The 22,434-nt window shown below is 46.4% G+C and overlaps 1 protein-coding gene across 3 annotated transcripts in view; it reads left to right on the top strand.

Annotated features, from left to right (window-relative positions):
- The window catches only part of LOC134220626 (protein tweety-2), a 312,071-nt gene that overhangs the window by 260,527 nt on the left and 29,110 nt on the right, over nucleotides 1-22,434 (top strand). For 2 of the 3 annotated variants that reach the window (XM_062699725.1, XM_062699726.1), the window contains exons 4-6: nucleotides 1,571-1,813; nucleotides 21,418-21,815; nucleotides 21,877-22,149. In XM_062699725.1, the coding sequence (XP_062555709.1) occupies nucleotides 1,571-1,813; nucleotides 21,418-21,815; nucleotides 21,877-22,149 (914 nt within the window). The remainder of the gene's footprint in view (nucleotides 1-1,570; nucleotides 1,814-21,417; nucleotides 21,816-21,876; nucleotides 22,150-22,434) is intronic. The other variant, XM_062699727.1, reaches the window with a different exon arrangement.

Below are 22,434 nucleotides of genomic sequence, written 5' to 3' on the forward strand. Positions count from 1 at the left end.
TATTTGATTTGTGATTTTTTTCAGCAGGAGTTCGAATATTGACAAAAAGAAGCGAAGAAATTGGGGCCGTATTTCTTTACTTCCCGATAAGATGAATGTATTTTCAGTGAGTGAGATGGAGATCGGAACAGTTCCCCTACATAATTCACGACATAGAAAAAACTGCTAATGTTTTTTTTTCATTCTCGACTGAAAGCGAAATGAAAATACTTCCGTGGGTCAAATAATTTGTGCTGAAAATTTAGTTTCTATCCATAGTAGTAGTTTCAAGCTTCGTATTCTTATGCGGGTCTTCTTCAGGAGTAAAGGTTATATGTGGGTTTTATACAGGACTCTACGAAGCTTGGCAGCTTTTATAAGTCCTGATCAAAACCAACATATAACTTAACTGCTGGCTTTATGTCAGTTCCATTTTTTAGCTCTGAGGAGGAACACAGGAGCATTATAAAACCTAAAGAGCTGTGGTTTTATATTGGAATTCAAAACGTAGTTCTCAAGTACTCTTGCGGATCTAATTAAATGACAACTGAATAAAACCAAAATGAAGGTTAAGCATTTCTACATGCCGTAATAAAACCTCTATAAAACTAGCATAAATCTTCGAAGCATTGAGATTGTTACTTGGGCTGTTCCCTAATTTTCTCACAGTTGTAACTACTAGAGCTAGCTCAAGTTCAAGCTCACCTTTATTTCCAAGCCACAAATCCTTTTAGTCGTACATGGGGGCTCCGATCACGCCGCCTTCTTGCTTCACCAATCGGCGCGTATTGAACCACTTTCCTCTACTATACGGAAATAGTTGTAGAGCAAGAGCGAAACAATTTTTCCCATTTCATTGTGTCTATTGACTCAGCTGGAAATAGATTGCAAGATGATGATGGCGGCGACAATGACTATGACAACGCCATCGGTGCTGCGATATCCATATTCCATATTTTTATACCCATCTATGTTTATCCAACATCCTTAGCAGCATTGCCACCACCATCGCTGTCACCATTAGTCAAGCCACCAGGACCTGCATTGTGCTTAATCAGCAGACACTTCCCGTTCGCTTCATGATCTCTAAAAATAGTCTTAATGTAGATGGATTGAATGTGAAACTTCGGGGCGACTGGATAACAGTTATGTAATCCCTAGTCCAGCCCTAGCCCGCGAGCAGATTTCTGCTTCAGTCACAGAACTACCCGAATTTCGATGGAATTGATCCTGAGGATTTGAACCAAATAATGGCCTCATTAAGTTAATGTTTGTCCATAAAAGTTTCTTCTCCGAAAAGCCGAAAAGTTCCCCATTCCTTTAATTCGGACAATTAAAACTAGTGCCGGCCCAGAAGACTCGGAAAAACTTCAAACAAGCCCATTATTTTCGCACTATCCTTCCCGTTTAATTGAAAATGGAACGCCGCACCGCCAAAGACCGTTCGCTCAGAAAGCGCGAAGCAAAAAATAAAACTTTTTTAATTATTTAGTTGGATGAACGCGTCGCCATGGTCTCCATTTTCACGAAGTGACATTCAGCCATCCGTCGGTCTCTTGCGCGAATAATTTTCCCGTTGTTTTCTTTACAGACGTACGAATTCTACGAAGAGCTACGATGGCCGGCCACGCTCGGATTTCTGACCTTTCTGTTGCTGTTGTGCATCATTCTGGTCATCGGCGCCACGCGCAGTTCCCGCTGTGCGTTGATTTTCTTCAGCGTGTGTGGCCTGCTGGCCGTGACAGTGTGCTGGCTGCTGTCGGGGATCTACCTGGCCAGTGCCGTGGCCCTGGGAGATTTCTGCATGAAACCGAACGATTTCATCTGTAGTCAGGTAAGGACTAGTTGTTAATTTATTTGAATTTAAGCTTTGAAGAACGATATTTGCTGACATTGTAATAGCCTGTTCAGATTACAAGGATTTTTGAGTGATTTTCAAAAAAATAAATGATCCAAATAAATAATTGACATTAAGATACTCTTTATCATACCATAAAGCTCGTTTTCTGAACATGCTATTACACATAAAGGCTCGACAAAGGGGAATTACGCACTTTGTCAATTTCCTAGCCTTAGCTTTAAGACAATTGCAGCACTTTTCCAAAACAGGCACAATGCACATTGTTTTCAACTTGCAACACACTCGCTCGTGAAACCAACTTCATTCATTGCAAGGCAGAACTGGTGCCGCATGGCGATACGGTTTCTGTGCAGTGTGGTTGGTGCCACTTCCGTCTTGCCAAATGTCGCCAACCAGTGCCATTCTAATGCGTTCAGGGACAACGCAAAAGTTTTGTTTCGGGTAGGAAGGCGGCGGTGTCTTGAAAGATTGAAATTGTCGCATTCTGGTTGGTGAAGAAAAATTAGAGTTGCAAGTGCACCAGACCAGAGACGGCATCATTGCCAGGAATTCAATGCTAGTGATGGACCCGTCAACGTTTGAGATTCAGTTTGTTTGCTTTAATAAAATTATGCGAAATAATTTCACAACTAGTCAGTCAGTCGAAAGTCAGATACAGTTTATTATATTTTAAATTGACCAAATTCTGATATTACTTAACTGCGTGAAGCTATTCCACAGATGTACGAACGAAAGTTTTAAACTTGGATTTAATTATAAAAAAATCCTTTTTTAAATTATTTTGTTCTCCTAGTCCATTATCCGAAGAGGACTCATTTCCACCATCTAGGAAATTATTTTTATTTGTAAAGGATTTTCCTCGTCTCGTTTGTGGTTCACGAAGAAAGCGATAAAGAAAATGCACTAGAAAAGTGCAGGAACGTTGGTCGACGATGAGAACCAGAACATAAAGCATATAATGGGACAAACAACATCGACCACGGCTACGTTAGTCATAGCCACTGCAGGCTAAGACACCCATCTTCGACGTCACCCTGGCTGGTTGAGGGATTTCCCAGAACGCCAGATGGTGATTTGTAATGTTTGCTTTCTGGAATGGGTGATTACCGACAGATATGGGTTGCGGTGCATTTCATGGAATGGAAAAGTTCAACAACTGTTATAGATTGGAATTTGTTGGTCAACGGCTCCGTTCTGTCGAATGACGCTAAAGAGTATCTAAAATGAAATTATTTGTCTAAATATTGTCTAAATTTATTGAATTTGTAATCCATGTGATTCTTATACCTAAATGTTTTAGAAATCAAAGTAGTATATACATATCAGGGATTTCTTGAGTTGCGATGGCAATTGAAATTTTTTTTTTTCGTTTCAAAATTCGTCAACAGCCAATTCATGCAATTGCAGCCGAAGAAAGCTTTCAATTGGTACTATTTGAATGCGTACTATCCATCGAATTCTCTCATTGGTGTTGCAGTATGGTTATCGGAGCAATTAGTCTCCAGTTAGCCTTGCTAGTAAAGGCGTAGGACTGCCAATTGTGGAAATTGTGAGGTTCGATTCTCCATCCGGGACAGCGTGCTTTCGAGTGGAAAACATTCTCGACTCCCTAGGGATACATATTCTTGAAGTGGCGGCATAGAAAAATTTCTAATTAATAACTAAGGAAATGCCAATAGAACACTAAGTAGAAAAGCAGACCTAGTTCCGGTTGTATTGTCGAGGCTTTGGAGAAGAAGAACTCTTTTCGTAGAACCCAATCCTCCTTAATCTTGATAATAGGATGGGGACATACTTCTTGGATTGCTATGGATCCAAACATCTTGTCGATCCATCCGAAGCCACGCCTCTAATTCAATTAGAAAAGAGCTTTCTTTGCAGTTGTGCAACCGATACCAGCTCGTGTGGAATACAAACCCATCAAACTAACGTGGCGGAACAGTCGTGGCGATAGAAATGGCAACATCCGGAGTAACGATATCAAGGAAGGCCACTATACGATCCTGAGCCCGGATTACCTCACTCGGCTAAGTTGGCCTGTATTCCATGCAACAATCGACTTGTATATCGCAAACATGATTGACCACATCTCGCAACAGGTCGTCTACCACGGCCTCAATTCGGATCACTACCCGTTGATGGTGAAAGTGGGTTCCTCGGTAAATCGACATCAGCAGTAGTGGCAAAACTATCATCGAGTCGACTGGAGGCAGTTCCAAAGGTGCGTGGACGATTACCAGCGACATTCGGCCACATCTGAGGAAGGGCTGTGAACAACATGGCTGCCTAAAATTGGCATTCCATCAGTCTTCTCACAGGGTTATCGGAGCTGTTTGAAAAAGCGATTTACCACCGGTCACGTGGGCAGCAGGGACTATGTCCAAGGGCTTGACGATCCCTCCCTATGCCATCTGCGAGTTGTGGCACCTGCCTAGGATGTGGTGGGGTTTAACAGTGGGCCCTGTTAAACCTCTATAAAAAGCTGCATGAATCCGCAAGTAGGTTCCGCCAAAGCGACCGTGTGCCGCTCAAAGCGCACAAGCCCAAGTCCTGGCGTTAGGTGGAACGCTAAACAGCCCTGACACGACGGCCCTCCGACGAGACAGGAGGATTGCGCAGGCCCAATAAGCCACCTTTAAAAACAACTATTACGAACAACATAAAAGATAATACGACTCGATACAATCGGCAACGACCTAGGCGACGAATAAAGGATCACGATTGGAAGCTTGGAACATGGAACTGCAAGTCGCTAGGCTTTGCAGGTTGCGACAGGATAATCTACGATGAATTACATCCCCACAACTTCGAAGTCGTAGCGCTGCAGGAAATCTGCTGGACAGGACAGAAAGTGTGGAAAAGCGAGCATCCTTCTACCAAAGTTGTTGCATTACCAACGAGCTGGCAACCGGCTTCATAGTGCTGGGAAAGATGCACCAACGCGTGATTGGGTGCCAGCCAATCAACGCAAGGATGTGCAAGTTGAGGATAAAAGGCCGTTTCTTCGCTTATAGCATCATCAACGTGTACTGCCCTCACGAAGGGAGATCCGACGACGAGAAAGAAGCGTTCTATGCGCAGCTGGAGCAGACATACGATGGATGCTCACTGCGGGACGTCAAAATCGTCATCGGCGACATGAACGCACAGGTAGGAAGGGAGGAAATGTATAGACCGGTCATTGAACCGGATAGTCTGCACACCGTATCGAATCACAACGGCCAACGATGCATAAACTTGGTAGTCCGAATCACCTTCTTTCCCCGCAAGAATATCCACAAGGCCACATGGAAATCACCTAATCAAGTAACGGAAAACCAAATCGACAACGTTCTAATCGACCACGTTCTAATCGACGGTAAATTCTTTTCCGACATCACGAACGTACACACTTACCGCAGGGCGAAAATTGAATCCGACCACTAGCTCGTTGCAGTAGGTCTGCGCTCAAAACTATCGACGGTATACAACACGCGTCGGAGTCTTCCGCCGCGGCTAAACATTGGGCGGCTACAAGACGGTGGACTAGCCCAAGACTACGCACAGCAGCTGGAAGTGGCACTCCCAACGGAAGAGCAGCTAGGCGCAGCGTCTCTTGAAGATGGCTGGAGAGATATTCGATCCGCCATTGGAAGCACCGCAACCGCTGCACTAGGCACGGTGGCTCCGAATCAGAGAAACGAGTGGTATGGCGGCGAATGTGAGCAGAAGAATGAGAGAATGAAGAGAAGAATGCAGCATATGCAGATTGCTGCAACACACCGCACGAGGGCGACCGAGGCACGATATAAATAGGCGCGGAACAGACAAAACTCGATTTACGGAGGAAAAAGCGTCAGCAGAAAGATCGTACCGCGTACGGAAGATCGAACTGTACCGCACTAATAACACACGAAAGTTCTATGAGAAGTTAAACCGTTCACGTAAGGGTCACGTGCCACAGCCTGATATGTGTAAGGACATGAACGGGAACCTTCTTACGAACGAGCGTGAGGTAATCCAACGGTGGCGGCAGCACTACAAAGAACATCTGAATGGCGATGTGGCAGACGAAGATGACGGTATGGTGATGGACCTGGGGGAACGCGCGCATGACATAATTTTACCGGCACCGGATTTCCAGGAAATCCAGGAGGAGATTGACCGGCTGAAGAACAACAAAGCCCCTGGGATTGACCAACTACCAGGAGAGCTATCAAGATTTGGGAGGAGGAAGTTTTGCCGCAGGCGTGGATGGAAGGTGTCGTGTTCAGTTTAGCTCGAACAAGCAAGCGTGACGGTCTTTTAGTTACCTGCGAGTGCTTTTAGAGTCGTATATTTCGGTGGAAAGTTGAGTTATATTCTAGATATTTGGTGGACTGGTTCCGGTCAGTGCGGTTTAGGCCCATACGAAATCGCGAAACGATCCGACCACGGACTCCGGAGATACGGTGTTTTGTTTTTCTCCTCGGCCATTCAGGCCGGTTCTTCCCCTCGCAGAGAGGCGGAATTGAACCGTGGCTAGACCCTCCCCGTGCGGTGGGGAGGTCCCAGAACTATCTTGTGTGCGTTAAAGGGGTTGTCAAGAAGAGCTGGACAGTGCGTCCCGTGCAGCTAGTGTGACTATAAAGTGTTAAAAAAGGTGAAGTTCGGGTGTTTTAGCCTTTTCACCCACAAGTGCAAACGCACCGAAAAGTTTTGACTTTCATCACAATTTAATTGCTTCTTGAGTGCACTCCCGGCGGGAAGGCACACACGCGACCTCGTTTGAACTGGTGTTGTTGTGGTTTTTTCTTCTCTGCCCAGTGACGCGTCTTGCAGCCGCTCGGCCGGGAAAGAAGCAGTGGAGGCGCACGGTGGCCTACCCCGTGTGGTCAGGTGGAGACGCACGGTTGGTGGAGTCGCATGGTGGTAGTTTCGGGTGAAAGTGTTAAGGGTGAAAACCACCCCATCGGCGCGGTGGAGACGCATAGTCGCTAGTGCGGTTCTCTAGTGACTTGAGCGAAGGGAGTGTTACGAACCATTTTGACTTCAACGATAGAAGTGAGGCTAACGTTTTCAAAGGGGCGGCGAACCCAAAGTGACTTGCGCGGCGGGAGTGAGATAACTTTTCCGTCCGGAACGCAGTGACTTGAACGACTGAAGTGAGACGAACTTTTTTCGTCAGTGCGACGGAAAAGTACAGGCGTTAGTTTCGGTTTTTCAGGGCAAACCCGTTTGCCATTTTTCGGTGATTTTCGGGACCAAACCCGAAAGTAGTCGTCTCGCACAGGAAAAACAATAACCGCCCGTGCCGGTTGGCGGCGCGTGTGGGGTGAAATGGAGTTGGCCACGGGCCACTCCCATCGCCTAGGGGACCCAGGGGCCCCGATTATGGCAACCAATCTGCATCCAATCGCCGTGACGGCGAGTACACCGGACGAAGACTACCAAGCTACATGGACCCAGCTGGTACGTCCGGCCCGCTGCAGGTCATGCGTCTGCAGGGCATCAACGGGCCTCTACCTGCGAACCCCTTCCTCATTCGCAAATCCGTTGAGGCTTTCCTCGGCGGCACCATAGACGGAGCCAGTAGAGAAAACCGCGGAGCTACGTACGCGCTCAATGTACGCAGCAAAGCGCAATTCCAAAAGTTGCTGACCATGAGCAAACTTGGCGACGGAACCTCGGTCGCTGTAGTCGAGCACCCGTTCCTAAATATTTCAAAGTGCGTGGTGTCATGTGTCGACGCCATAGAACTGTCGGATGAGCATCTCCTGTCGGAACTCAAAGACCAAGGGGTCAAGGAGGTTTACCGAATCAAGAAACGAACACCGGAGGGTAAGCTGGAGAATACACCCGCGATCGTTCTCACGTTTACTGGCACAGTCGTTCCCAGCCACGTCAACTTTGGAATGACCATTGACGATAACTCCACAACATCCCGCCAACGTTGCACCGACACCCAAGCCTGTAAATTCTGCCGAAACTGTAACCACCCAACATCAAGCAGAAAATGCCCACTCTATCTGAAGGAAGTTGAGGTTCAGCGCGTAAAATTGACCGTGGCATCTCCTACCCCAAGCCCGTAGGAGGTGGAGACCCGCTCCGGATCCGGTCCAACAACTTCCTTCGCCAATGTGGCGGCCGCAAGCAAGGACCGCGAAATAGAGGATCTCCGGAAGAAGATCGAGCAGCTACAAAAGGCCAACCAAGAACGAAAAACGGTGGTAGCCAAACGCATCGAAGCCGTGCAACAAAACGGGACAATCGAAGATCTGGTGAGTAAAGTGGCCAATCTGACCGAAACTATCACCAAGCTGCAAGAATCTCTGGAGGTCAAAGACAAGATCATCGAGCGGTTAAGAAGGAGGGCGAAGGAGGATGCCAAGAATGAAGGTAACCAGGCGGACAAGCAAGGCAAAGCAAAAGAGCAGAGCAAGGTCAAGGAGATCGCTTACGACATTTTCAGCAGCAGCGAAGACATGGAAACCACACCGATTCCGACGCCGAAGAGAGACCGCGCACAACGAAACCAATGTGTAAGTAGCGACTCTTCTATGGGTGCCCCAAAGACGAAGCGTGGTGCAATCCCAAAATTGAAATAAAAAGGTTTAATAGGCTCAGTTTGCCTTTTGTGCCCATCCACCACCCATAACATAATCCTTTTCCTACCCTTTTCACTCCCCACCAAATTAACGGCAATTCCAACATTAAGGAGCAACCTGAGCCTCACAGACGAGTACTAATTAGTCAAACTTTTTCCCTTTCCCCACCACGCATCCCTCTCGTCTCAACCATCAACACCCAAGTCGAGACCAACACCGACCAAGAACAAGAAAGCCCACCCATCGTCACTCCACGACCACCAACACCCACCACCATCAACATAATGGCCGCAGTTGAGCATCCGAGTAGCCGGGGCCCCGTCAGTGCGGAAGTTACACCCCTACCGGAACTGGCGGACAACCTCCGGCGCTCGGACGCTGACCCTGCCAGCCAGGACAAGACAAGATCTGCGAGGGACACCGATGGAGTCAAGCGCATAGCAGTTGGCGGTCTCGGGACGCAGTACAATTCCCCGACGGACGACATGGAACTCAAGCTCATTCCCAACAGTCAAGCGCAAGGTCCAAGTGCCGCAACCGCGGACGAAGCTCAACTCTTCCCCCCTCTAGGGTCGGAAGCAACGTCAGCCGACCTATACGACAGCCTGCACAAGCTAAGGTACGGTATTAAAGCAGCCATCCTCCCCGGTCCTTCAAAACACGCCCGCCCGCTCCCAAAGGTTTCAGCTACCGATCACGGCGAGGAACCTGCCTCCGGAAGAGCTCTGGGGGGGAGCACACCTCCGCCTCCCCCATCTCTGCCGGTTGTGGGTTCCGGACCCTCAACCCCATCCACCAGCAACCACCAGCAGACACCGCAAAACCCAAGTCTCAGTCATCGTTCCACCACCCTGGTCCTTCAATGGAACATGAATGGCTATACGAACAACCTGTGCGATCTGGAGCTCCTGGTAGCCAGCTCCGAACCTGTGGCCATCGCACTGCAGGAGATCCACCGGACTTCACCTACCGCCATGAACCGCACGCTAAGTGGTTGGTACAAATGGTTCACCAAAGTGAACCAAAATATATACCAGTCTGCTGCAGTAGGTATCCTGGAAGACATCCCCGCTGCCGAAATCCCAGTAGCCGCGGAATTCCCAATGATTGCGGTACGTATCGAGTGGCCATTTCCGGTCACCATCGTCTCGACCTACCTCCCCAGCGGAAAGTTCCAGAACTTAAAAGATAAGGTAACGAAAATTCTGGACAAGCTACCTGCACCGGTCGTCTTCTGTGGCGATGTGAACGGCTACCACCACTCCTGGGGTAGTCGTTCCAACAACGCCAGGGGAACTGCCATCTTCGACGCGGCCACCGACGCCGGCCTCACAGTGCTCAACGACGGCTCCTCAACCTTCTGCCGTGGAAGAGTTGAGTCAGCCATCGACATAACCGCAGCCTCGAACTCGGTGGTTGACCGGCTACTCTGGTCCACCGACGGTGATCCACGAGGGAGTGATCACACACCGATCATCGTGGCGCTCAACAGCAGGCCAACGGAGATCTCCTACAGACCACGCTGGCTATACGACAAGGCCGATTGGATCGTGTACCAACGTGAGGTCGAACGACAGCTTGAAGCTAACCCGCCAGTTACCGTCATCGAGCTATCCACAGCCATCCTCCAAGCGGCGCAGAAGGCCATACCAAAAACCAGCTCTAACCCAGGGCGAAGATCTGTGCACTGGTGGAGTGAGACCACTAAGGTGGCAATCAAGAGCAGACGCAAAACACTCCGCGCGTTCAAAAGGCCCAAAAGCGTCTAGCACCGGACAGCCCTCTATTGGAGAGTCTCCGCACCAGCTACCAGGAAGCTAGGAACGACTGCAGGCAAGTTATCCGCGAAGCAAAGAGAAATCTTGGGTCGATTTCCTCGACGGGATCAGCGAAGACCAATCAGCCACCGAACTTTGGAGACGCGTCAACTGCTTCAATGGCAAACGCAGAGCCAGGGGCATTACGCTTTCCATCAACGGTTCGGTACAGCGGGATCCAATCATCATCGCCGACGCCTTGGCCGACCATTTCGGCCAACAATCTTCATTCGCGGAGTACCCGGAGGCCTTCAAGAAGAAACACTCCAACCCGTCATCGGAGATCCAGGCGTTCCAGGTCCCACCTAGCAACGGGGACGAGTTCAACAAACCCTTCACTCTAGCTGAACTCGATTTCGTCCTGAAGAAAGGTAAGGGTAAATCAGCTGGCCCCGACAGCATGGGGTACCCCATGCTCAAAAACCTCCCTCCAAGCGGGAAGATAGCCCTCCTGGAGGCAATAAATAAGGAGTTTCTAAGCGGCACTTTCCCGGAGGAATGGAGGTCCAGTCTGGTGGTCCCCATCCCCAAAAACAGCGGACAAGCAAACCAGGCGAGCGGTTACCGGCCCATTGCACTGACCAACGTGGGGTCGAAAATTATGGAGCGGCTAGTCAACAGGCGACTGACGGAATATCTGGAAAGCACCGGCCGTTTAGACAGTAGGCAGCACGCATTCCGTCCCGGCCGTGGTACCAATACGTACCTTGCATCGCTAACGCAAATCCTAGAGGACAACAAGGGTAAGCATATCGAGATGATCTCGTTAGACATCGCAAAAGCCTACAGTCGCACGTGGACCCCTGGAGTACTAAAAAAACTGGCGTCCTGGGGGGTTTCCGGCAACCCACTACTTTTTATCAAGAACTTTCTGCTTGAACGATCGTTCCGAGTACAGCTCGGAGCTACCACGTCCAAGACCACCAAGGAGGAAACCGGAGTTCCCCAGGGCTCAGTAATAGCCGTGACCCTTTTCCTCGTCGCCATGGCCGAAGTTTTCGTCAACCTACCGAAGGACATCTACATCATCGTCTACGCCGACGATATTGTACTCGTAGCTGTCGGCAAGCACCCGAAGGTAGTCAGGAGGAAGGCGCAGGCGGCAGTAAATCGCGTCGCCAAGTGGGCACAAGCTGCGGGTTTCCAAATGGCTGCTAACAAGTGCATCAGGGTGCACATCTGCCAGTCCAACCATCACCTTCCCAAACGTCCGATCACCCTCGACGGCAACACTATTCCAGTGAAGAAAAGCGTCAAGCTACTAGGAGTTACCTTCGACCGAAAGCTTACCTTCAAAACCCACTTCAACAACATCAAGGAAGCCTGCCGAACACGAACCAACATGATTAAACTCATCTCGAGGAAGCGCACCCGAAGCGATCGACGCACACGGCTCCGGGTAGCGGACGCCGTCATATCCAGCAGGTTACTGTACGGCCTCGAGGCAACCTCAGGTAACTTCGACGAATTAATTCTCTCCCTAGCGCCGGTGTATAACCGGTCGATTCGACTTGTCTCGGGACACCTACCATCCACCCCGCGGATATCGCCTGCGCCGAGGCGGGAGTGTTACCCTTCCGTCACAAGGCCACGCTGGCCCTGTGCTCAAGAAGCACAGGAGAGGACCACAAACAACAGCGCACCATGCTGCCTGGTCGACCGGGCGAACGCTGCACTACACCATGCGTCGCAGCAACACTTGCCGAAAATTGCAGGTCTCCATCGTCTTGGAGCAGCTAGCTGGAACCGTGCAAAGCCTAAAATCGATTTGTCGCTGAAGGCAAACCTGAGGAAAGGCCCTAACAAAAACAGGCGCAAACCCTCTTCAGGAACCTGCTGGAAACAAGATACCCGACATCAACCATCCGGTACACCGACGGGTCCAAACTGGCAGGCAGAGTCGGACTAGGCGTCGACTGCAGCAGCGGTACCACTTCTTCCTACCGCAGTCCCGCCATGGGCTCGGTTTTCTCGGCGGAAGCAGCTGCTATCTACCAGGCAACCATCCCACCTAGTGAGGACCCGGTGCGGATAGTTACGGACTCGGCTAGTGTTCTCGCAGCGATCACATCAGACAGCAATCGGCACCCGTTCATCCAAGCCATCCAAGCCAACAGACAACAACACCAGACTGACTTGGGTCCATGGACACGCGGGCATCCAAGGAAACGAAAGCGCAGACATCCTGGCAGGCATTGGGCGGAGCAGCCCTTTCCTCTGCCGAGTCGTCCCCGCTGAAGACGCAAAACTCTGGGCAAAACACACAGTATCATCTTCTTGGGCAAGCGAATGGAGAGACCAACGGAACATCTACCGCATGGTAAAGAATTCCACCCTCCCCGGTGAAGACATCCCAAATCATCGGGAGCAGGTGGTACTTTCCCGGCTGCGAACAGGTCATACCAACCTGACACACAACCTCGGTTCGGGAGAATTCCACCGGAACTGTGAAGTGTGTAACACCCGCCCAACAATCAACCACATTTTCAACGCATGCCCGCTGTACCAGCAACCTCGTACCACCAACGACCTCGTAAACACCTACACGGCCTTACAAAACGACAGAGTCAGGGAGCAACAGACTATCAACTTCCTGAAGGACTGTCATCTTTTCAACAAAATATAATCGACCCGGCAAAGAACAATGGACAACCCCTCTGGACAACGGAACACAAACTACCCCCACGCAAATAATGCCAAAACCCGCAATGCAAATGGACACTCTTTGGAACTCGCAACATGAAACAGAAACGGATCCCTCCAGGATCGAAAATTAATTAGAATAACAAAATTTCTCGGTACCCTTCCGGTCCGAAGAACGCTTAGAATAACAAATTGAAAATTGAAATGTAACTATACTATGTAACTTTCTTCCTCTTTCTACATGAGGTGAACCGGTCTAGGGCCGAAAACCTCGTTAATAAAGACAATAAAAAAAAAAAAGGTGCCGTGTGTCCCATCTACAAAAAGGGCGATAAGCTGGATTGAAGCAACTACCGCGCAATCACATTGCTGAACGCTGCCTACAAGGTACTCTCCCAAATTTTATGCCGTCGACTAGCACCAATTGCAAGGGAGTTCGTGGGGCAGTACCAGGTGGGTTTTATGGGCGAACTCTCCACCACAGACCAGGTGTTCGCCATTCGCCAAGTACTGCAGAAATGTCACGAATACAACGTGCCCATACATCATCTATTCATCGACTTCAAAGCCGCATATGATACAATCGATCGGGACCCGCTATTTCAGCCTATGTACGAACACGGATTTCCGGATAAACTGACACGGTTTATCAAAGCGACGAAGGATCGGGTGATGTGCGTACTCGCATGCCGTAACCCGGCATTCTCGAGTCCCTTCGAAACCCGGGTTACGGCAAGGTGACGGTCTTTCGTGTCTGCTATTCAACATCGCTTTGGAAGGGGTAATACGAAGAGCAGGGATTAACACGAGTGGTACAATTTTCAATAAGTCCGTCCAGCTATTTGGTTTCGCTGACGACATAGATATTATGGCACGTAACTTTGAGAAGATGGAGGAAGCAACACGTCGAAGACGAAGTACATGATAGGAAGAGGTTCAAGAGAAGACAATGTGAGCCACCCACCGCGAGTTTGCATCGGTGTTGACGAAATCGAGGTGGTTGAAGAATTCGTGTACTTGGGTCCACTGGTGACCGCTGATAAAGATACCAGAAGAGAAATTCGGAGGCGCATAGTGGCTGGAAATCGTACGTACTTTGGACTCCGCAAGACGCTCCGATCGAATAGAGTTTACCGCCGTACCAAACTGACTATCTACAAAACGCTCTTTAGAACGGTAGCCCTCTATGGACACGAGACCTGGACGATGCTCGTTGAGGACCAACGCGCACTCGAAGTTTTCGAAAGGAAAGTGCTGCGTACCATCTATGGTGGGGTGCAGATGGCGGACGGTACGTGGAGGAGGCGAATGAACCACGAGTTGCATCAGCTGTTGGGAGAACCATCCATCGTTCACACCGCGAAAATCGGACGACTGCTGTGGGCCGGGCACGTAGCCAGAATGTCGGACAGTAACCCGGTGAAAATGGTTCTCGACAACGATCCGACGGACACAAGAAGGCGAGGTGCACAGCGAGCAAGGTGGATCGATCAGGTGGAAGATGACTTGCGGACCCTCTGTAGACTGCGTGGTTGGCGACGTGTAGCCATGGACCGAGCCGAATGGAGAATACTTGTATATACCGCACAGGCCACTTCGGCCTTAGTCTGAATAAATAAAAGTAATCACGGAGAGACATCTGATGCCTGGGGTGATGGTTTATCTTCCAGATGTTCGTCTCATGAAGTCAAATTTTCGTCTCGGACCAGCTCCGGAAGTGGGGGCATGGCCATTACTTTACAATGAAATATCGACTGCTGTCAGCGGCCGCGCTTTCAACTACAGCTTATCGAGGCCATGGGAATTTAAATCGAAACTATCGTCAGTCCGGTAATTTTTATCGCAGCCTACTGTCCAAAAAAAATCCAACATCGGCGATTGATCAGCGGCTGTTCGACGAAACTAATTTTGCGTGCTTGACAATACCGGGCCGGGGTTCTGCCAAATCGCACCAAGCGGCATTGAAAAATTAAGCATTTTTTTATCCAAATTTTCATGTAGTGGACTGAATCAATCACAATTCGAATCGGATTTCCCTTAGCTCTATAACTGAGGATATCCTATAACAAATGTATTACGCATTGCAATAAAAAATTGGATAACATGTAAAATTTAAAGCCGTCCGATAGAATATTTTCCAAACAACTTATCATAATAATCTGTTTGACTATGAATTCGGTGACGTTTCCAAAATTGTCAGGATGATGCTCTGTATGTTTACATGGCTTTAGAATATGTGATTTATGAAATAAAAAACCGTGTGCTTATGTTTTAAGATATAGGGATTTCAGATATAAGGATTAGGTATTGTGAGGTAGGGTGTGATATATGTATTTGAAACCGGGCAATCCATTTCCAGTGTGCATTGATGACAGATACGTAAATATCATCCGTATAACGGTTCGGTTGCCAACATAGACTAGTGAATAGCAGGCCAGGACTGCCTTTTCCTCGTCGGTCAACCAACACAGTTGCACGCTTAATAAGACAGCACACAAGCAATGCAACAAGCCAATGAACAACTCATTCGACGGAATTAGGCCGCATATTTGGCGATCCTGCCAGATTGTTCCGGGTTAGAAATTATTGTTTTGCAAGTATCCTGTAGGCATGATTGGGACATTTTTTCTTCGGTTTCGACTTGTGATGTCGAAGGAAAGAGCGTCGGATTGAATGGTTTTCTCATCGGTTTCGTTTTGTAATGACGAAGTTGCTCTGGAAGAGCGTCGGATTGTATAATTTGCTCATCGGTTTCGACTTGTGATGTCAAAGACGCTCTGGAAGTGCGTCGGATTGAATGATTTTCTCGTCAATTCCGACGTGTGATGTCGAAGACGCTCTGGGAAAGCGTCGGAATGAATAATTTGCTCATCGGTTTCGTCTTGTAACTTCAACAATGTTACAATGTTGTGCGGTGTCGAAGACGCTCTGAAAAAGCGTCGGATTGAATGATTTGCTCATCGGTTTTAACTTGTGATGCCGAAAACGCTCTGGAAGAGCGTCGGATTGATTGATTTGTCCATTGTTTTCGACTTTTGATGTCGAAGGTATTCTGGCAGACGCTGGATTGAAGAAATGTGTTGTTGCTCAACGGTTCGACGGTTTCGACTGATTTTTTTCTCATCGGTTTCGATATCTGATGTCGAAGCTGCTGTGGTAGAGCGCCGGATTTGCGGAATGATTTGCCCATCAGTTGTGGCTAGTGACGTCGAAGACGCTCTGGAAGAGCGCCGAAATAAGTTATTTGTTTTTTAATTGGTTTGACTTAAACTAGTTAAAATATCGAAAGAACTCTGGAGTAGCGCCGGAGCAAATGATTCGTTTTCTCATTCCACTTGTAATGTTGGAAGTATCAGATTGAATGATTTGTTGTTCTTATCAGTTTCGACTTAACATGATTTGTTTTCGGAATAAACCATTTGTTTTCTCATCAGTTTTCTGCTTATGTTGTCGGAGGTGCTCTGGAAGAGTATCGAATTGTTGCAGCTTTTGATGGTGAAGGTTGTATCACAGATATTATCTGTGGTTGTGTTGAAGAGGGGCGGATTGTTCGCGTCAAAGAAACGTTAATAAAGTGCAAAGTAAGGGCGTCTTCGTCGCGTCAGCTGGTGCGGTCCGCTCTCCGTGAAGTTTTGAATGAACTAAGGATTAGAACCCAGCCCGTAAGTTGCACGGTTCCCTAGCAGCACAATCCAGACCGATTTTGTTGCAGCAACTCAAATGCGACTTCATTGGGTTGCATATGGGTCACAGAAACTTTAACGCTCGAGTTTTTATGTCTGTGCTTGCGATGCACGTAGAAGATTGGTTGGTTAACTTTTTTTAAACAGTGCCACGTAAAAATCGGTTTTTAATAGTTTAAAGCCTTTAAACTATTGCGTTTAATAGTTACGTGAAATCTTAAAGAGTTCGTTAATCGATGAGTCTTTCCGAAGGACGTAATCCTACGTCAAAAACTTGATCCAGTGCGTGGATTCTTGACAAAAAATCCAAACTTTCTTGTAGTGAATTCACGCACTAGTGGATCTAGTTAGACCAATTAAATGTGTGCTGATCGGTGTTTAGATCGCCATCCGACCTAGACGAATAAAAAACCCAACTTTGGAATGGATTGCATGTTCTTTAGAATCGCTATTACACATATTGATGAAGAAGAATCCAACTCTAGAATGGCTTGGTCGGTGGTTTGAAGGAACTAAAAGACTTTTAATGAAATTCAACACTAGAGTCAATTTAGATGGTCAGAATAGCGATTAAAGCTAGTCGTATTATGGATTGTACCCCGTTTGGCATAAAGTCATTTGGCATAATGCCGTTTGGCATAATGTCGTTTGGCATAATGTCGTTTGGCATAACGGCCGTTTGGCATAATGGTCGTTTGGCATAAGGTCATTTGGCATAATTGTTATTTGAGCTGTGTAATGGATAAGTAAGATTTGTTGAGCCATTCAGTTACGTGGTTTCCTTCATATGGGCATTACAAGATAATTGGGAACGGAATTGTACGGCGTGACAAATTAAGAATAAATATGCTTCCTGTCAAAACGGGACCATTTAAAATGTTGACGCACCTACCAGCAAGATAGATCAGCATTAAATTAAATTGACATTGGATTATTTTCATGTAAGGGCAAGCCAGAAAACTTGACCATTTCCCCTTCTATGAGCATCATATCTCCCCTTGCATTGAACCGAACGATCCAAATGCTTGAATTAAAAGAAGGAGTCATATCCTCTCTGGCTTCTCCTGGACAAATGCATCTTCAAAAGAAGGGATCATTATTTCCTTTTTTCTTAAACCGAGCAAATACCTGAATTGAAGGAAGGAGTCATATCATCTCTTGCCATCTTCCGAACAAATGCAACTTCTGAAAGAAGGGAAATATCTTCCCGTGTCTTAAACCAAGCAAATTCCTGAATTGAAAGAAGAGTGCCTACCCCGAATGCCATCACCCCGAATGAGCAAGTATCTCCAGTAGTCCTGATTTCAAGTTTACAGTTTATCTCAGTGAAAAAATTTTAAACAATAGAAATTTATTTATAACTCATGTGAATGATTATTACTTGTTGTATGACTAATTCAATAGCAGGTCGACTCGACCTTTGAAGACTGTTAAATTTGAGGTGAGAATTTCGAAGCACGTTCCCATCCTCAATGCAGGGAGCTGGAGGAAATTTCAGCCCACGTCGACTGGGCTTGAGACGACTCGCGAACATGTATTTAAACAGAATATATGGGTAGAAAAAGTTGCTTCTGAAATTTGCCGGCGATTAACCTCACTGTGACAAGAAGGGCATGACGATAAGACCCTAGAATGAAAACAGAATTAAAATCTCTTCTGTTCGTCGAATATGCTTGTTCCTCCCATGGCGATCTTTTAAAGGAGGTGCTTTCTCTTCTATTCGTCTCACATCGGGTAAACGCGTTTTATAATAGCAAGCATTTTCAACTCTGTTCGCTTTAAACAGAGCGTGTGCGTTCATTAAAAGAAGGCATCATCTCTTGTGTTTGCCTTAAATCGAGCAAATGCGTTCATTAAAAGAAGGCATTAACAACTATGTTCGCCTTATATCCGGCAAATGTGTTCATCTAAAGAAGGCATTGTCAACTCTGCCGGGCCAACGCATTCATTTAAAGAAGGTGTTATCGCTTATGTTCACACTATACCGGGCAAATACGCCATTTTACGATTCATCGGTATCTGTGGGTGTTAAAAATAGTAATAGTAGAAAACTACAGATTCGAAATGTATTCGGGCTAATGGACTTTCGGGGTAACGGATCTCGGGAGTCGGAGTAGTGTCCCATTCGAGGTAATGGCTTTCGGGGTACTGTCCCATTCGGGGTAGTGGCCTTCGGGTAATGGCATTCGGGGTACAGGGGTGGAGCCACCATTTCCTCTCTTGACTTCTGCCGGGCGAATGCATTTTCTGAATGAAGGGATCATATATTCCTTTGCCTTAAACCGAGCAAACGCCTGAATTGAATAAAGGAACTATGTCTTCTTTTACCTTTTGCCGAGCAAATGCATCCTCTGAATGAAAGAATCTCATAAATGCTTAAATTGAAATAAGGAACCATATCATCTTTTGCCTTCTACTGGACCTTCTGCCATCCTCTGAAAGAAGGGATCATATCTTCCCTCGCATTAAACCGAGCAAATGCCTGATTTGGAAGAAGGAAGCATATCGTATTTTGCCATCTGCCGGGCAAATGCATCCTTTGAAAAAATGGAACCATATCTTCTCTGATGTAACTGTCGGGAAGATGCATCCTTTGAAAGAAGGGATCATATTCTTCTTTGCCGTAAACCGAGCAAATGCCTTAATTAAACAAATGAATAAAATCTTCCCTTGCCTTCGCCAAGAAAATGTATCCTTTGGAAGAAGGCACTATATCTTCCCTTTCCTAGAACTGAATATTGCATACATTGTGAATAGGAACCATACATATTCTCCCTTGTGTTATTCCTGACAAATGCATTATTTGAAAAAAGAAGCATATACGGGAACTGTTCCGATTTCAATCTTACTGTCCATATATTCATCTCATCGCGAAACAAAGAAATACGGCACCAATTTCGTCGCTTCTTTTTGCTAACATGCATGCTCACTGCTGAAAAAAATCACAAAAATAATAAACAAATCAAATACCTTTTCATTGCTTTGTTTTTCGTAGGACCAATATCGGAGCTATGAGATGAAGTCCAGGAGCAGTAACCCTACTTTTTAGACTTTTTAGAACGACAAAGAATGCTTTTAAAAAGTTGAATAGGGTATCTGTTCCGTTATTAATAACATGCTCCTATATCAATAACATTCGCGAAACAGGCTATTTAGGCTCAATTTGTGTCGTGTTTTGTTGTTATCCGGCGTGCTCACTGCTGAAAAAATCACAAAAATGAGAAATAAAACAATTTGCACACCAATTCCTTGTTTTCGAATGGTATTGATTTGGGTACATGGTATGAATTCAAGGAGCAGTTCCCCTATATGTCATGCAGAAATAACATTTGTTTTTTATTGCCTTTTTTGTGTAAAATTGTCTCAGCAAATTTTAAAAATCCGTACAACTCTATTATTAGCAAACTTAGAACTAATACCAATAGCAGTTAGAATGTAAAGATTGTACTTTTTTTGTGTGTGTCAATAGTTAGTAGTAATGGCTGTCTGTTAGAAAATAAGCGACTGTAAGATTGTATGTTAATTTTGTAAAATTCAATGTGCTTTTTAACAATATATGTGATTTTTAGTGTCCGCAGAAGATGGTCGCAGGCCAGTAAATCGACGGAAACGTCCGGACAGTCTGGCAAAGTTTTGTTTTGTCATTTTTCGCCGAAAACAAATCGATGAGAATCCCCACCAGCAATTTCGCGGCGATTGATCCATTGTAAACGTCTTTGCGCACTTACAATTTTGCTTTTTGGCTTTCCGTATTTTGTAGTTTGTTTTAATCAACGACGATCTTGCTGCTGACCCAGAGGTAAAAAGATTTCAAATGAAATAGGCAGTTTTTATTACCAAAGTACCTTTTGCAGTGATTTGATAGAATCTGAACTTTAATTCGAAAAAATCAATTTAAAACATCTCTCTTATAATGTTAAAGTGACAATCATTATAAATAATTGAAATATTATGCGTAAGATTCGAAATTGATGATTACACAACTATTATGCCAAATGACCATTATGCCAAACGGCCATTATGCCAAACGGCCGTTATGCCAAACGACATTATGCCAAACGACATTATGCCAAACGACCTTTATGCCAAACGGCCTTATGCCAAACGGCGTTATGCCAAACGACTTTATGCCAAATGACCTACCACCGTATTATGAAAAACCCAACATTGGTGTGGGCCAGAGCAGGTGAGTGCGGTCATTCAAGATACTCATCCTCGTTTAAAGTTTTACCAGTTCATAAAGCCCAAAATAAATCATTAAATTCATATTATCACTGCTAATTGAATATGTTACGTCCTCGCTTTGATTTTTTCACCATTTAACTCATATAAGTTTCTGATTTTATCGAATCGGAAATGTCACCAGATCAAATAGTTTTCCTCATAAAATGGGCTAATTTATCTCAAATTTACACAAACTCCCGTGCGGACATTTTTATGATCAAACCTTGAATGTGAATCACTTTGAACTAGTTAATTTGAGTATAAGGATCATTTCCCATAGCGAAATTTTTGATATCGCCGGCTGAAACCTGGTACCCTTTGCGGGGTCCAACCACACGCTACGGCGCTGTATATAGAATATGTGTCGCGATTATAATTTTTTGCAATAGCACCACCCTAATGTAATCGATATGGATCCACACATAAATCAAATTATTTATTCGTGACCTCACATAAAGTTTATTTCTTGTATTTATTATTAGTGGTTTACGTAAAGAATGATATTGATTATGTTTGTGCTTATGTAAATTGTACATCATAACTTAAATCTATGGATTTTTGCCATTAAAAATGTTTGGCTTTTTGTAGTTTATCAACAATAATAAAAAAATGAAACAAATTTCTTCAATTTTCTCTTTTTCCAGCAAAAACTCAAAGACGTTCAGTACACGTACTGCAGCTCGGTTGGCACCAATCGGTACGTGCTGCGGCTGAACGAATCCAAAGACTACGTCGACCGGGCCAAGGAAGCGCTGGACATCGTTAACCGAATTGCCATCAACCTGTACCCGCGCTTCGAGATGAGCTCGAAGATCAACCGGCTAAGCGAGGAGTTGGACGACAGCAAACGGCAGCTGATCGCCCTGTCGGCTAGGGCCGACCGCCGCGCTGTCATGGAGCACTACGCCAACGCCACCCGGGGCCTGTGCGAGGGCGGCCTACTCGGGCTAACACTGATGCTGCTGGCCAGCTTGGTGTCGGCCGCCATCCTGAGTCTGCTGGTGTGCGTCGATTCGCATACGTGGATCTATTTAACGAAGAAGTGAGACAAAGTTTCCGCTTGGTCAGATTTCAACTCAACTAAGATGCATTCATCATTCCAGACGACCCTATGAGGACAAATCGGAGACGGCTCCGCTGTTCCCAGCTGGAGCGGCCACAGCATCGCCAGCGTCGGCGCAGATTACGGCTGGCACGATGACGGTCAACCGGACGCTGCTGCACGCCCAGGCCACCACCAGTAACGGAAGCACCGGAGGCGGCCTTATTCCGAGCAGCGGCCGCAACGGAACCACACACGGATTGCGCGGGTTGGCATCGTACAATGGCGATGAGTCGCCACCGCCAGATTATAATGTTGTGGTGCATGATAACAGGCATGGCTTCTTTTAATTTCCTATTTTTTATTATTTTTATGTTTTCAGTGCAAGCGTATTCATGGAATTATATTTCTGACTTTTCTTGTTTCACCATTGAGCGGCACATCGTTGTTTTCTCTATTATTGAGCGATTCTGATTATTGATTTTTAAATGCTTTAAAAAGAGGATCTTCAACAGAATGGTAAACCGATACATCAAAAAGGGTGTCACGTGACACGCCCCAAGACTCCTAGATCTCTTTTGTTACATAGAAATAGCAGATTTTATTACTATATTAGTTT

Source organism: Armigeres subalbatus, chromosome 3 (assembly GCF_024139115.2).
Source record: "Armigeres subalbatus isolate Guangzhou_Male chromosome 3, GZ_Asu_2, whole genome shotgun sequence".
NCBI lineage: Eukaryota > Metazoa > Arthropoda > Insecta > Diptera > Culicidae > Armigeres > Armigeres subalbatus.